Source organism: Rhinolophus hipposideros, assembly GCF_964194185.1.
Source record: "Rhinolophus hipposideros genome assembly, chromosome: 6".
NCBI lineage: Eukaryota > Metazoa > Chordata > Mammalia > Chiroptera > Rhinolophidae > Rhinolophus > Rhinolophus hipposideros.
Window position 1 is genome coordinate 47,549,782 of NC_138052.1, and position 16,157 is coordinate 47,565,938.

At 44.1% G+C, this 16,157-nt stretch overlaps 2 protein-coding genes across 3 annotated transcripts in view; both read left to right on the plus strand.

Moving 5' to 3' along the window:
• Positions 1-3,907, plus strand: part of ERICH2 (glutamate rich 2) — a gene marked incomplete at its 5' end in the record, with an annotated part of 30,182 nt that extends 26,275 nt beyond the window's left edge. The window contains 2 exons of the mRNA XM_081050761.1: positions 3,014-3,085; positions 3,724-3,907. Coding sequence (XP_080906887.1) covers positions 3,014-3,085; positions 3,724-3,842 — 191 coding nt within the window. The 3' untranslated portion in view covers positions 3,843-3,907. The remainder of the gene's footprint in view (positions 1-3,013; positions 3,086-3,723) is intronic.
• Positions 3,908-15,218: 11,311 nt separating this feature from the next.
• GAD1 (glutamate decarboxylase 1) overlaps positions 15,219-16,157 on the plus strand; it is a 41,546-nt gene continuing 40,607 nt past the window's right edge. Inside the window, exon 1 of one of the 2 annotated variants that reach the window (XM_081052371.1) lies at positions 15,219-15,530. The gene's annotated coding sequence lies outside the window, so the exon portion shown is untranslated. The remainder of the gene's footprint in view (positions 15,531-16,157) is intronic. The other variant, XM_081052372.1, reaches the window with a different exon arrangement.

Consider the following 16,157-nt stretch of genomic DNA (forward strand, 5'->3'; position numbering starts at 1 on the left):
CTTCTCAGGGCATCCACATTTCTGTCCATAGTCCTAGATTCTACCCCCAGAAACATTTAGGCCTTTATAATAACTGTAACTGTTTAAGAATAATGGCCTGAAAACCAAAATGGTTCTCATCATTATAAATCTAACAAGTACATATGTATCTTCAGAAAACATAGTTCCTAGAATGTTTATTTCTTTTTTGAGTAAAATAAATCACCCTTTCCTAGTAGTCTAGAGTATGTAATTTTATCCTGGCAAAAAAAGGCCTGCTTCCTGCTCAGTTTGTCTATATTCATTTATTCCATCTTTCAAAGTTTTGAGGGCTCTAGCTCTGTGCCAGGCACTCTAGGGATGTAAACAGTAGACAACACCAACGATTTGTCTACCCTAGAAGAGCCTCCAGTCTGAGGGACTTGGAGAGCCCCATGGACAGGACAGTGCCCCCAGCTCCCTGTCCACCCTTCAGCCAGAGGAAAGCAGGCACTGAATGTTTAGGAGGCACCAAGCCTTTCCCTAGGCCCAGAACCATTCCAGGAAAACGAATAATAATCAACATTTATTCAGCAGTTACCATGCACCAAGGACTGGACTAAATACTTTATCTATATTATCTCACTGATTTATTAAAACAGCTCAATGAGATCGTTAGTATTGTTACAGGTAAGGGAACCGAAGTACAGAAATACTAAATACTTTCCCCAGGGTGACCCAGCTAGACAGTGGCAGAACCAGGATTCACACCTGACAGTTCTTCAAGGCCCATACTGGGTTTTGCTTAGGGGCCCAGATTAGGAAACAACCCCCAGGACACCAACTGCTTGTGCTACATGCTTCTCTTACTTTTTTACAAACCGTGCTGCCTATCAAAGAGGAAGAAGAATTTTGGATTCATCACCTAGAATGGATACTGCTGGTCTAAGTTTCAAAGCAGATACCTTACTTTCACTCTGAAAATTGACAATTGCCATCAGTTTTTGTTAAGCCATGAGAGTAGCTGATCTCATATTCCACTCTCCTGGAATAACCCTAATTCCAACATGAAATTTTCTAAACTGTGTTCCAAGGAATGTCAGTTCAAGATTTCTTAATAAGTGTTCTACTGAAAAGGATTCCACGGGAATAAATTGGGGAAACCACATTCTCCTCTCTGTAAGATTCATAATAGTTATGAGTATATTTATGGTTCTGTGCAATCCTACAATTGCTTCTTACTGTAAGCTTTACCTGAGTTATTCATTTAACCTAGTTTCCCAAATATGTATTAACATCTTTAGAAACTAGTATCTCAAGGAGCAAGGTGGAGAAACCTTGCTTTAGAAAGAGGCTTAGCCCCAGAGAAGAATTTAGGCTGCTAATGACAAGCCTATTTTAGTCCAAGTTAAATGTGTAAAAAATTATTTTTATTAGAAACCTTTTTAAAAGATGTATAAATACTTGTTGGATCTGTAAAAGCAGCTTCTGAGAAAGTATATAGTCATGCTAAACCAGACTGATGGTAGATTGTTACGTTACTGAATTAGGAAATAAAGACACTCTTTGGTGTGTCAGGATGAAAGTCATGTGGGGTGAGGTTCTATGAGCCAAGGGGGACTAGTTGAACCATCGGTAATTATCTTACTCTTAACCAGGCCAGTAGCACACTTGATGTTTCAGTGCCCCCTGGGGGCCATCAAGATATCGCACAGGAATCACAACATTAAATGGATGATGCAAAATTATGAATACTCAGGGCAGGAAGAAGGTAGAGATCTGTAGAGCAGGATCTGAAAAAATAAATAAAATAGTCTAGAAAACAAATAAAAGGTGTAAATCTTTCTGGCCTCTCGGACTTTGGTAACAAACAAACAAGCCTAAAAAAATCTGTTTGTTGTGGTCCAAAGGAAAGGTGACACATTCATGTAAAGGATTAACAAAAAGGGATAAATAGTGCTGAAAACAATGGGTCTGATGAAGAGAACACTGTTAAGTAGGCGATGACTGGGGCGTAAACTAGGGTAAATGTTTTAAGGATGAAGAGCAATAAGAAATCATCAGTTTTCCTATTTGAAAGGTGAGTTTTTGTTGTTGTTGTTGTTGTTTTGTTTAAAGATTTTTTATTGGAGAAGGGGAACAGGACTTTATTGGAGAACACACCAGGACTTTGATCCAAGTCAAGCTGTTGTCCTTTCAGTCTTAGTTGTGGAGGGTGCAGCTCAGCTCCAGGTCCAGTTGCCATTGCTAGTTGCAGGGGGCTCAGCCCACCATCCCTTGCAGGAGTCGAACCGGCAACCTTGTGGTTAAGAGGACGCGCTCCAACCAACTGAGCCATCTGGGAGCTCAGCGGCAGCTCAACTCAAGCTGCCTGTTCAATCTTAGTTGCAGGGGGCGGGGCCCACCATCCGTTGGGGGACTCGAGAAATTGAACTGGCAACCTTGTGGTTGAGAGCCCACTGGCCCATGTGGGAATTGAACCGGCAGCCTTCGGGGTTAGGAGCACGGAGCTCTAACCGCCTGAGCCACTGGGCCAGCCCAGATGAGTTTTTAAAAATGGCATCTCAAACATGGAAGAGCTTTCACTGAAAAACAAACAAACCAAACTCTGTTCCTTTGTGTTCAAGTGAGGCGGTTAGTAAAGGATGTCATGTAGACACTGGGGGGTGAGATGAGATGAAGGATGAACAGACCTCTAGGCGCACATTCTCATGAGCAAAGGCTCCATATTTTATAGGATTTGTACCTTGTTTGCAGAATGATTATAGCCAAAAAACATCTTGGTTTCAGGGTCATGAGGGATGCTTCATAGAAATAGAGACTGCATTCTCTGGACAGGAGGTAGAAAATAGAATGAGGATTTCCCTTACAAAGCACCTACTCTAAGTAGAGCATTTTCTCTATTTGCACTTAGATATACCCATGGGATAATTGTTGGTGTGTTTTGCTTTGTGCATGTTCACTTCCTCTGATTGACAATTTCTATCTCATTCTGAGGAGCCTGTTTGCCGAAACACTGAAAATTAGTAACACACATTCTGTTGTCCATTTTCAGTCCTAATCTATGAACCAGAAAATCCTGAGGCCAAGGAGTTTTTCTCACTTATTGAAGAAATGTTGCTGATGGGTAAATTTAAAAATTGAAATTCCTTCTTTCTCATAGAACTGTGAGCAGTCACTATTTAAAAACCCATTATCCCAGGAGATTGGCAAAATACATCTTCAGGAAGTGATTAAGAGAAGGCTAAATGGTTGCCTTGGATGGTTTAATGAAACCAGCTTGTCCTCTGTAGATGGTCAAGATAACTCCCTCTTCCCTGTTGGGTGGAACTGCCCAAACAAAGCAGGCTTCCTGGGCACAGGTGTCACTCACTGACAGTCTTCAGAGGGAACAGAACATGCTAATTGTACCATGTATTACAGGAACTATCCCACAATTCCAAGGAAAGCCAGTACCCTCAAAATTACCCTAAATCTCACTTGCTCTTACTCTATTTAAGTAAGAATTATTTCAACAATCGTAAAAATATTTTTATAGACCAGTTTTAAATGTCTTTAAATCCACAAACATCTTTATACCAGAAAGAATACATTCTTCTTTGTACTACTGTTTTAACCCTACATACAGTTAGCAAAGTTCAGCTCAGTTCTCACATTCCAAAAATATGTATTTCTTAGTGGAGGGAGAAGCAAGGAAAATTAGGATTTTTCAAAGAGTGGAAATATTAAGAAACATTTTAAGAAATTATTTTCCTTTCTGTGCAGAGAAAGCTCAAAATCTTGAGGAAGATGATCAAGATAGTGAAGAAGACAGTAGCAGTAAGAGTAAAGGAGAAAGTGAGGAGCTAAGTGAAGAAAGCTCTGATGAAGGTCAAGATGGGTGATAAAAGGTGTTACTATGGTTTAATCTTTGTGTATTTTTATGACTGGAAATAAAGAAGAGAGCTGCATTTTAGTCTTATTCTTCTTTATTTGATACAGTGTTCTTTTATTCATATTAATTTGAGCTCCTTAATATTTAAGTCTTAGCTTAACGTGAGTTACTCAGAGAGGAAAATAGTAATTGAAGACACCTACAGAGCACTATGTGCCAGGTAATGTTCTACACACATTAATTTATTTAACCCAACAAACCCATGAGGTAAATACTATTGTTGTCCCCATTCGACAGATGAGAAAACTGAAGCACAGAGAGGGTAGGTAGTTTGCCCAGCATCATAGACCTATTGATGAATGGAGCCTGGATTTGTACATGGGCGTATGGCTCCAGAATCCATACTCTTAGCCCCTCCCAAGACCACCTCTCCAGGTACTTTTTTATCACTTGTTTTTTGTTCTTTATAGCACAGTATCAGTACCTGAAATTCTTATTTAATTACTTGCTCTTTGTATCTTCTCCATTCCTATCAGAAAATGTAACCTCCATGAAGTAGGACTTTGTCTTTTTCATCATTATATCCCTAGCAACTTGACAAGTGCCTGGCAAATAATGGGGGTATATATATATACCGAGTGAATGAAGTGAAAATTAATGAAAATGTTTACATTCTTTCATGAAACATTGATAGGACTTTATTACACTTTTGATGTATAAATCTACATTATTTTGCAGATTCTGTATTCCTTGATGAATTTCTGCCACCTTCAAATTAGGTTGTAAGGTAACAGGTAAAACTGAGAAAAATATTTCTAAGAAATTTGTTTTTGAATATGCCAATCTGATTTGGGGGGTGGACATTTTGAATTTTTATTCTTATTTCAGCACGGTATCATGTTATATCCAAAATGTTTGCAGCACAGTTAATTTTGTAGTCTGCTAACATTCAGAGGAAGAAATTCTGTACCATTTTATAGGCATGACTGAAAGAAATGAAGACAGGTATGTATAATCCTCTAGTTACACGAGCAGCCAGATAACATTGGAAGGCTGGCTGACACAGATCGCACGAATGGCTTGTTCTTTTTATTTGTGTGTGTGGGGGGAAGGGGTGTCATTATTCCTCCCCCCCCCCATAGGAAACCACCATATATCAATCTGATGAAGCTTACCTGAGTGTGGAGCCCCCACCCCCCTAACCACCCACCACAGCCTAGAAGTTCATAAAATAGTCTAAACTGATATTGCAGACTAAACTAGTTACACTAATGAGGTTTCAGTTTTCTTTTACAGGAAGTTCTGAGGAAGAAACTCCCAGAATAAAAAGCCATATCACAGGTCATGCTATATCGCTAACTCTAAGAATGGTCAAGGTTTACTCATCCGGCATGGTAAGTACCTCTCTCTTCCTGTTCTTCATCCTCCTTGCTCTCCTTGATCAATGTAACTTAAGGTGTTGGCATAACCTGACAGGCATGTGTCTGTGTGTAGTAATAATAACTAAAAAATAATCTGCAAAGTATTATTTTATTATTTAACCCACTGGCTTTTCACAACAGTCCTAAGTAAATGCTATTATTATCCCTATAAGTTACACAAATTGAATTTGGGATGCTTGCGGATATCCAAGGGTAAATTGGAATTCAGATGAGGAAATTAAGCCTTAGAGATGCAGCTAGGTTATGTCCTAGTCTGAGAGATCTAATGAATGCAGCTTTACACAGAGCTAAACTCTAGAAACTATTTAATGACTCAGCAAACAAGTTGTATCTATGTAGACAATTGAGTTCCAGATCTGGGCCTTCTTTGAAACTTTATATTACAATGGTATGAAGGTACCCAAATATCCAACAACATGGGAATGTTTGAGAATTCCACTTAATGAACTTAAGATGGGGACCCACTGAAATAGTTCGATTTATTCAATAAATATTTACTGAAGGCCTACTAGGTTTATAATACGGGGAACAAAACCCAGTCCCTGCTCTTAACTAGCACTTTCATAGTTCAAGTAGAGGGAGATAAGCACTGCCATTGAGGAAGTCCAGGGTGCTAAGGGAGCAGAGGAGGGGGCTCCTCGCCAGACCAGGAATCCAGAGAAAACATTCAGAGGGTGAGAAGCCTGAGTTGAGAAGGCAGAATGAGTGGCAGTTAGCTACACAAAGAGGACGTGGGGAAGAATGTTCTGTTGTCAGATACATTCTGAGTCCAGAAAGTAAGTTCGTAGGTGAGATTGGATTGCAAAATGAAAATGAGCCAGTTAGAGTAGAGACAAAAGGACTGGACAATGAAGGATCATGTAAGCCGTATTAAAGTTTTAACTTTATCCTTAGACTAGTGGGAGGCCATTGAAGGATTTAGAGGAAAATAATGATTGTATTTTAGAAAGATCATTCTAGTAGCCAGGTAGAAAAATGGTTTCTCAAACTATAGGTCATGATCCATTGGTCAGTTATGAAATCATTATAGTGAGTCACAAACAGCTGGGGTTTTTCAATTAAATTACATATAATAGAAAATAGCACACATTGCAAAAGAGTATGGGAATGATGGTTTTGTGAAACTTTGGGCGTGTGTGTGTCCATCCTAGATCTTGATGTAAGATGTATTTCTTCCTATGGAGCTCAATTTTAAAAATGTATATGTGTATATAATACATGTATTTGAAAGCGTAGAGAACTGACTTAAGAGTGGAATAGAAAACTCCACTGTTACATAATAATTCTAGACGTTCAAAATTGTAGCCTAGAAAGGCAGTAACAGAGAGATGCAATGGAATGGAGGAGTTATTTTAGAGGCAGAAAGAACTGACAGGTATTGGTGATGAATTAAATGTGGGGGAGAGGTAGAGGTGAAGGATGACTCCTAGTTCAATAACAGGATGTATGATGGTGCTGCCCCCTAAAAAAAGGTAACCCAGAAAGATTTGCCCGAGATGTTGGTGGTTAACTTACAAAAATTGAGTAGGGAAAGTATTTTAGTTTTCAATGACTTCTGTAACAAAATACAACAAACTTGGTGGCTTAAAACAATCCAAATTTATTATCTTACCATTCTGGACGTCAGAAATACAAAGTGGGTCTCATTTGGCCAAAATCACAGGGTCAGCAAGGCTGCATTCTTTCTGAAAGCTCTAGGAGAAAATCTGTTATCTTTGCCAGCTGCTGGAGCCTGCCTGCATTCCTTCGCTCATGGCCCCATTCGTCCATCTTTAAAACCAGCGGTATCTGACTGGTCTCACATTGCAGCCTCTCCAGTTTTCTCTCCCCTGTGACTGTGATTTTTGTCAAGTTATCATTTGTTAAGTAGAACCCTGGGGTGTCGGATGGTGGGCGAGCCATGGTTCAACAGAGGCCCCAAGGAAAAGTGAAATAGAGAAATTTATTACTCACAGGTCCTGGAGGAGGTGCACCTTATGCCTGGGGACATCAAGATGCAGGCAGAGAGTGAGTAGCAGGACCTGGGGTACATGTCTTTATTAGCGTCTGCAAGTAAAATACTTCTGGGGTTCCCAGGCTAAGGTCAGATTGGTCAATTCAAACCGAAAGATCAAGGTTTCGGTAAATTGCGTGAGGGTCTTATCTAAGGGGTAAACAACGGAAATAGTTGTAAAGCAGGAGAGATAGTATATCTTCATCTCTTAATAAAAATTATTCTAAAAGTCTTTCCATAGAAAGCGTTGTTTGAAAATAATCATTCTGTAAAGATGATAAATATCAGTTCCCTGTCTACCACTGGACAGTGCATTAGGAAGAAAATCTCTTCCCCATCATAATAGGCACCAAAGTCAGTTCTTCTTTAGTATCAGAAGAAGTCAACCAAAGGTGAGACAGAATACTTAAATCAGTAGACAATATCATCATCCTAGAGCTAGCTACCCTCTCTTAGCCTGCAACCCACCAATGAAAGAAAATAAGCGGACAAATACTGAAAATTATATGTACTAAATAGAATTAAAGAATAGTTTATGAAAGTTGTCTCAAAACTTGCTAACTGGCTGCTACCATTAGGCTAATTGAGGTCTCCGAGGGACTCTGACTTTTTGAGACTTCCTTCTCTTTTCTTATCTGATTCCAGGTGTAGAAAAGAAACTGATGCAAAATGACTGCCCACACTCATTCTGCAGTTGCTAGGTGCCTTCCAGATGGCCAGCTGAAGAGGTTAGGCATATATTATCTATTCAGCTGCACAAAATAAAACCCAGCAAAACATGCACTGGGTGGTTATGGTGTTCTAGGAACCCTTCTGTACTGAGAATAATTGGTTTAAAAACAAAAAGCAGAAGCACCCTGCCCTCATGAAGCTTACATTTTAGTGGGAAGAAAAGCAATAAATTAGTAAAGTATACAATATGTCAAGTGACGTAAAAAGTGTTATAGGAAAAGAGGGAAGGGCTAGGGAGTACTATGAGAGGGGGGAGAATTACATTTTAAATGGAAAGAAAAAGCAAGGTCTCGTTGAGAAAATAACATTTGGACATTTGAGCAAAAACCAGAACAAGGAGGAACAAATCCTACAGATACTTAAGGGAAGAGCTCTTCCCACCCCCAAGAAGAGGAACAGTAATCGCAAAGTTGCTGCAGTGGGAGTATGCCTAAAATGTTCCAGAAACAGCAAGAAGTCCAGTATCACTTGGGCAGAATGAGGACTTTGTCACAAAACTGGCTCCCTTTCACCCCTTCTCAGATGAGTGTGAATATTCCAACAGAAAGTTTTCTAGAATCAAAACTTCTCGGTGGGTTAAAAAACCTAAATCACTAAGGGGAGTGCCTCAAATCTATGTCAGGAGATGATCAAGCTCTTCTGAAACAAATGGGCAACAAAATAAAATGTTAGGCTTATACATCCAAGGAGAAAACATTTAAATGGATCAAAATCATTGGTGAACTAAGGAAGAGGAACAGGAATAAATATTGAACACCATAAACAAGGCACAGTTGAACTTGCTAACGTGAGTCTTATGGGCATCAAATAAGACAGCCCACAAAGTCGATACTAGCCCCCATTTTACTGATGAGAAAATTTAGATTGAGAATTGTTAAATGATAGCTGGTCAGTAGAATCAAGATTTGAATTAATTATCTGACTGACTTGAAAGTTTTTGCTTTTCCTCCTGTAACAAGCTGCCTGGAAGAACTCAAGAGGTCCTTAAAAGGAGTCCATAGCATTCACAAGATGGCCCCAGTGAGCAGAGTCACAAAATACTATTACTAAATTATTTCAGAGAAATGAAGGCTTACCTGGTCTCTGATAACCTACCCTCCCATTATGGGAGTCCAGAGAGATTTAAGTGATTTTATCAAGGTCAAGTGGTTATTACATAGCAAATAAGGGGAGGAGGCCTCAGTGAGCAGTATACAGGGCACTGGGGCTGAAGGAAGAAGTTTTCAGCTCACTTCTCAGTGTGTGGCCTGGAAAGTCCTCTGAAACTCTTTGGAGTTTAGTTTCTTCATCAGCAAAATAGAGGTGATAGTTAAATGAGAATCCATACAATAAACACCTAATTTCCATGTCGTATTTCCAAAGTGAGAGACACACAGAGAAAGAGGTCTCTAATGTACTCCACTCCCCTCCACTACCACCACCACCAGGAGGCCAGACTGGGCCGCCTATGCCAAGGTATTTCTCTAAGTCTCACCTTGGCTCTCCCTGGCCTGGTATCAGCTACTACCACAAAAATGCATAATACATCACCCCAAAACTCATGGGTTTGCAGTTAAGCTCCATTCCAGTGGCCAGAGTAAGTCACATGGCCAAGCCCCATATCAAGGGGTGGGGGTTGGAGGGAGTGGAGTATACAGTCCTGATCTGTGGAAGAGGGAAAAAAGTTATACCAGTTCAAGTGTCTTTGACACTTGTCCATGCTTTGTCCCTGGCTATGAAGTATAGACAATGTGCCCATAGCCCCAGTGAGAAGGTACTCATTATTTAACCCTCATATTTAGGGACTGCCTAAAGTTTCAGGTTGTGCAGATCTAAAAGATCTCTGACTCACCCAAGAAAACAGGACCTCAGCCTTGCAGTCGAGAGTAAGACAGAATGAGCTCCAGGTGACTAACTGCTTTGGGAAAACCCATGGTGTGGGTTTACAGATGAGAAGTTTGTGAATAAATTCCAGTGAGCTCTTATACAGAGGTACCAAACAAGGTATACACATTTTAAGAAAGGGAAAAAAATATATTAAAATAGTAATATATACCGATAATGAAAGATGAATACAAGTCATGTTTGACTTCTGCAACTACAAGAGGTGCTCAACGTGGTTACCATCAGCGTCCAGACACTTCTGATTACGGCAAACGACTGCTTGAGCAACGTTGACTAAAGTGTCCACTTGTCTACATCTTTTTGGCATCCCCTGTATGTAAGTTCTTTATATGAAGGGGACTGAGCTAGAACAGCAGTGATGAACCCCCTCGCTTTAAGCTTCCAGTTTTCTCCCCTAAGTAACTGGCCAGGATTAGAGAATAAACCTGATCTGAAATAGAAGTTTGTTATCATATTCTCCACGACTAAGTCAGAACCTTCTCATTAAACAGCAGTCTCAGACATCTAAGTCTGAAACAAGGGCTAAATGCCTGCTATTTTAAATAGTTCAAGAGTTTTCACACTAAAAGAAATGGATAAAATATCACTATACCTAGCATCCCATTTCATACTCTTTCACCAAAAGCATCTCATGGGAAATCACTTGCATCTCACTTTTTGGGGAAAGGACTGATTTTGCCTTAGTTTTTGTTGAGAGAATTGAAAACATAGATATGTCCTAAAAGCTCTGTATCAGAATTGCAATCCAGAGCTGTTGTTATTTCCTTGGTCTCCAATTTTGCAAAGAAACACCTTGCCTAATATCAGAGTTCCCTTCCCAAGGCTACTTTGGAGGAGCAGCTCTGTGGGAAAAGGATACTCTGCACCCCGTTCTCTTTCACCAAACAAAGAGACTGAGTGTTTCAGGCCACTTCCAGCCCCAGCATTAAAAAAGGCTCTGCTTTGTGAAATATGGCAGGGGATGGGTGAACTGGAGAGGGCCTGCAGTTTTCCTTGAATTGCTCCCCTGGGCCCGTTGTTTCTCCTCAGAAATTATAATCTATCGCCACCTAGTGGTGCCTTTGTCTTCATGTTTGGAATGGCAAGAATTGGGCGTCTAAAGATTTGTACATTTTCTCAAATACAAATCACTCTGTCCTCCTTGATTAATTTCTTTAATATTGGAATGTTTTCATGTTCAGAATGTCAAGGGGGAAGGGACTATTTGACTATTATCTGAGCAATTTAGCTCTCTTCTTTAGGAGAAAAGGTGGTAATTTCCGGAGTCCTCTCCAACGTTCTGGTTGGAATTCTGCCTCCCACGCCAACCTTTTAACCCTTTCCTATCTCCCAGGAGTGTGTGTAGTGTGGTCTGTTGGGGTATGGGTGTCGATTTAGCAGTGGTCCCCAAAGTCCGGAATGATCTCGGGAGCTAGCTTTAGAGTACACAAACACACCGAATAGACCTTAGCTCCAGCCTAAGAAAAACCGATTGTGAGGTTAACAAGGCTTCCCACAGCCCTCCCTGGTCTCGGGAGACAGACGTTTAAACGGTGATCACTGCCATTTCCCCCCCCTTTTCTTTGGTCATAAATAAGATACTTAAAATAGACCTTAAATTGCCAGCTGAAATGAACCAATATCATGGCTCTAAATTACCTTTCCTGGAGGCTAAAAATACTAAATACGTCAAAAAAAAAAAAAGATTGACGTTTCTTATTTACTCACCTTGACGTGGACCATATCTTACGCATAAAAATCTCCCCCGAAGACCGTGGGGCTTCCATGCCTTACTCACCCCCCACCTACTCCCTTTTTTCCTTTGCCGAAAGGTTGGGCTCCAAATCCAGCTGGAATATCTTTAAACCTCCCAGGGAAAGGGCATTGTGGGCGGAGGGTCGTGTTCCCAAGTTCCAGCCAACGTTGACCTAAAGGAAGGTTGTTCTTGCGGACAGGATCGAGTAGCCAGGGCTTCAGGCTCGCAAACCCCGGAGAGAGTCTGGAGGGGTCGCACTCGCCCACCCCTACTGCCTCTGGGCGTCGAGTTCCCGTTTCTTCAAAGCGCTAAACCTTAGATCAGAAGAAAACGAAACAGCTGGGCGGATACCACGCCCTTCCGGGCCATCCTTCATCGCCGGTTCGAGTCCCTAGAGAGGACATCTTTTCCACCCCCATTGTCCAAAGTATTTTCACAATACTAATAAAAGATGAAAAAAAAAGAATGACAAATACAAACAAAAAAAATATAGATCCCAAGTGTTCTGAAGAGCCAAAAGACAACCACAACCACCCTCCCTTTGATTTCTAATCGGGGAAAAGAGGAGGGGCGAAATACTCCACCCCACCCCACCCCCACCAACAAGGGAAAACAAATACAGCAGTTACTACCAGGGGTCGGGGTGGGGGCGGGTGGGAGGCGGGCCGCGTTGAGCTGGGTGGGTTGGCCAAAAGCTGGGGACGGAAGCGCGGACCAGAGAGGTCGAGGGGACCTAACTGTGGGCGCTGTCCTTGGTGCTGAAAGAGCCGGGCCCTGTCTCCGAACTCGTGCTGGAACTGTGTGGAATTCCAGTTCCTTACCATCTCCGCTGAGCCCACGATTCTGGTTGGAATGAGAGATAATTGGAGAATAAATCAAAGCAATTAAGCCCCCAAGTCTGTTACTCTCCCCGCCTGGCTGGAATGTCAGCTCCATGAGTGCAGGGATAATATAAGTTGCTTGGACAGTGTAAGCTCCATGAGAACAGTGTCTGGCACACAGTAGGTGATAAATAAATATCCGTTTAATTAATTATTGATATTTAATTAAACATTTTTTAAAATTAAGGACTAGCCTTCATCCCTTCCCTCCCCCCTCCATAAAGGAGAAAGGGAGGAATGTCCTCGCACCTGGACCAGACTCAGCTTTAATTTGGGATACCTAGTCTTGTAGGTAATTTCTTTTTCCAATGAGACAATTTTCTTGGCTAAAACGTTAGGGGTGAGTGGTTATGGACACCGGGGTCAAAGAGGGAGTCATTGGAAATATCTCAATCTGATGCCACAGGTGAAGGTAAACGAATCTTCCTTTGAAAAATCTCGAGTCTTGGGAGAAGGTTGGGGAGACAGAGGGCGAGAGGGCGTCTTCCCCGGACAGCAGACCCCGAGGGGTGGCGGGATTTGTCGCCTCTTCCTTCCTGTCTCCTTGCCCCTCGTCTTGAATGATTTAACACTGGCAACGGGCTCCCTGATTGGTGCAACATCTCTTTTAGAGAGGGTAGAGGAGGGGACGAGGTGGAATTCCGAGTGGAGCCTTATAATAAACCGCGCGTTTCCAGCTTGGTGGAGAAGCTGGGAGGTGCAAGGTTCCAAGGGACATTTCCTGTGCGGAGTGGGCACACCCACCGTGCTCAGACCCGAGCTCCTGGCCTGGAGCTGCTGTTACCTCAGTTGAGGATGCTTTTGTGTCCTTAAAAAGTGCCTGAGCTTTTATTGTGAGGTGGAGAGAGGGCGACAGTATTTTCTTTAGTATCAAGGGCAACGCGGTTATTTCAAACCTGACAGCGAGATCCCTCTTACTGATCGGACTATATCTTCTCAGGAAGAATCTTCAATATCCCTTATGGAATTCTCAGTGATTTGTAAGATTTTCAGCATTTCCACTGTGGTGAAAGGCGATAAGACATTGAAGGAGATGGGGCGAGCTTCGGGTGGACCAGCAAGGCCGCAGACATGCCCATAAATAACCCTTGCCTGCTGCATCGCAACAGGAAAAAAAAATCACTGTGTAAACGGGAAAAGCAATCGCTGGTTACAGGGTGTCATCCAGACACACACAAAGACCAACTTTGTTTTGCCTTAAAGTAAAAGAAGTTGAGGTAAAGGAAAGGGGAGAGCATAACTTAGCAGGGAGGGTGGCTGAGGGGTGGACTGAGGGGGCAGGAGGGTAGCAGCCCCGCCCGCCCCTCCAGGTGTAGGCTCTGGCGCATCAGGGAAAGACCAGGCTGGTACAATGCTTCCCGGTCTCTAGGCGCCTGGCGCCCTCTGGTGGACATTTTTCTGTGAACGATTTTGTGAGGAAGGACTTGCTGAACTCGGCAATTCATTAAGTATGCTTAAATACTGCGAAAGGAGAATCCTTAAAAAGCAAGGGTCCGTCAGTACACGCGCGCGCGCGCGCGCACACACCCACACACGCACACACACTGGTCAACTCTGTGGTCGGGTTTCCCGTGGGTGTAGAGCGGCGCTAGTGCATGTTATTAACCTTCAGATGTGATCAATCAGGATTACTTCTTTCCCCATCACCAAGGGGACTAAAGCCAGCGAGGAATAGAATGACGAAATAAAATGGAATCACTTTAGTCAAGCTGCTAAATTACTAAAATCAAGTAGGTTGAGGCATGAAGAAACAATTCTATTCTTGTTTTAACTAGCCTGGGAACTTAAAACTTTAACTTTCCAATCTTGCGTCACTGCCTTGGATGTACATCAAAACCTCCAGATAACCCTCTGGTTACCCACTGAAGGACTAAGGAAAGAACGTTCGGGTAGCCCCACCATCTGATTTTCATTATCCAGATCACCTGACATCCATTATCCAGCCCACCAGTCATCTATGAGAAGATTACCATCTGGGACCAATCCAGAGGCTAAGAATGCAGAACTGATTCTTCTCAAGAATTTGTGCCATAAGAACCCCCAGCTTATCTTTCTTCATGGGAACACTCTAGGTATTGCCTAGTTGTGTTTCCAGTTTGCAAACCCTAAGACCCTTGAATAAACCGTTATCATTTATTTCTAGCCAAAGCCTCTTGATTCATTTACACTAGGTGCACAGTAGGAGGGAGCGAGCACCAAGTGGGTGGGAAACTGGACCCTTTTCTCTGCCGTGGCACCGGGTAGCTGTGCTAAGTGAAGTGCTTTGGGGAGGCCTCCAGCTGGACGAGGAAATAAGTCCAAAGAAGATGGAGATTCCTTCAAGGGTCTAAGTGTCATTCCCCGCCCTCCTGCTTCCTTTGCTTTTACAACAATCCTGGCTCAGTAGAAAGCCAGCGAGGACACAGAGCTAGCTGTCGCTCAGGGAAGCGTGGCGGGGTCGCAGATCTGGAAGAACGGCGGGGAAAGAAATTGAGGCTATACCACTGTTCTTGTCTTCTCGAAGATATGGGGTTAGGGGGAGGAGAGGGAGGAAGAAGCGCTCAGGGAAGCAGAATTCTTCCTAGGAATGATCTTTTCCCTCCTCTCACCCGACATTGCCTATTTCAAAAAATAGAACGTGTCGAGTACGTTCTGGATTACTCATCGGGCCCTCCCCCCACCCCCTCCGGGCGCACAACCGTGATCTGTATTTATAAACGCCGTGTAAAGCCCCGGAGGCGGTCAGGCACCTGCACAGTAGCCCCGCCACTACGCCGACCAGCTGCCCCCGGGAGCTGCGGCCTCGTGATTCCTTCGCGGAACGGGTCCCGCCTCCCCACTCCGCCCCCGCCTCCCCCGAAGCCGAGCAGCCGCCTCTCCCGGTCGCTCTCTTCTCCTCCGGGCGCTCGCGTGTGGGACGGCGGTCGTGGGAGCGAGGCGGCAGCTGGAGGTGACGCCGGGCAGCTAACGCCCGTGGCGGGGCCCGCCGAGCCCAGCGGATCGCTGCGCGGAGGAGCGGCAGGAGCGCTCGGCGGACTGTGGCCGAGCCCAGGTGGGTAAGCGCACGGCCGCCCGGACTTTCCAGAGCCCAGCCTTGGCGGTTCAGCGGGGTCTTGTCCACCCGCGGTTTCTCCGCCACCCCCCGCCTCCGGGGTCCGCCATCTACCCTCAGCGGCCTGGCTCTCCGCTGGTGCGCGGCTCAGAGACCCCCGCCCTCGCACTCACCCTGTCCCCACCGGAGAGAGTCACGCCTCGGGGATGCAGAGAGGCTGAGGCGCGCGCAGAAGTGGCTCGAAAGCGATTTTCTGCTGCGCTTCCCGGCTGCGAGCGCCCGTCTCACCTGAGGGCTCCGGGGCAGCAGCCGCTGAAGGCGCGACTCGGAGCCGTTTACTAACCTGTTACTTCCTCAGAAGCTGCGGCCTCCCCGCTGCCGGCGAGTGCGCGCGCGGAGCTAGGTGTGGGGTCTCAGGGAGGGTGAGGAGGCGGTGGGCCGCTGGATCTGAGACCCACCCAGGTTCGACCCCTCGCTCTCTGTCCCGGGGCCTTCGGACGCCATCGCGCCAGCGCCCAGCGCCGAGCAGCGGCGCGGAGCACCAGTCCTTCTCTGCTGTGGCCCGCGCCCTGGGCGCAAGTTCGTTTCCCCGGGGACGTTCCGGGTTCTTGCCTCCCTCACCCGCTC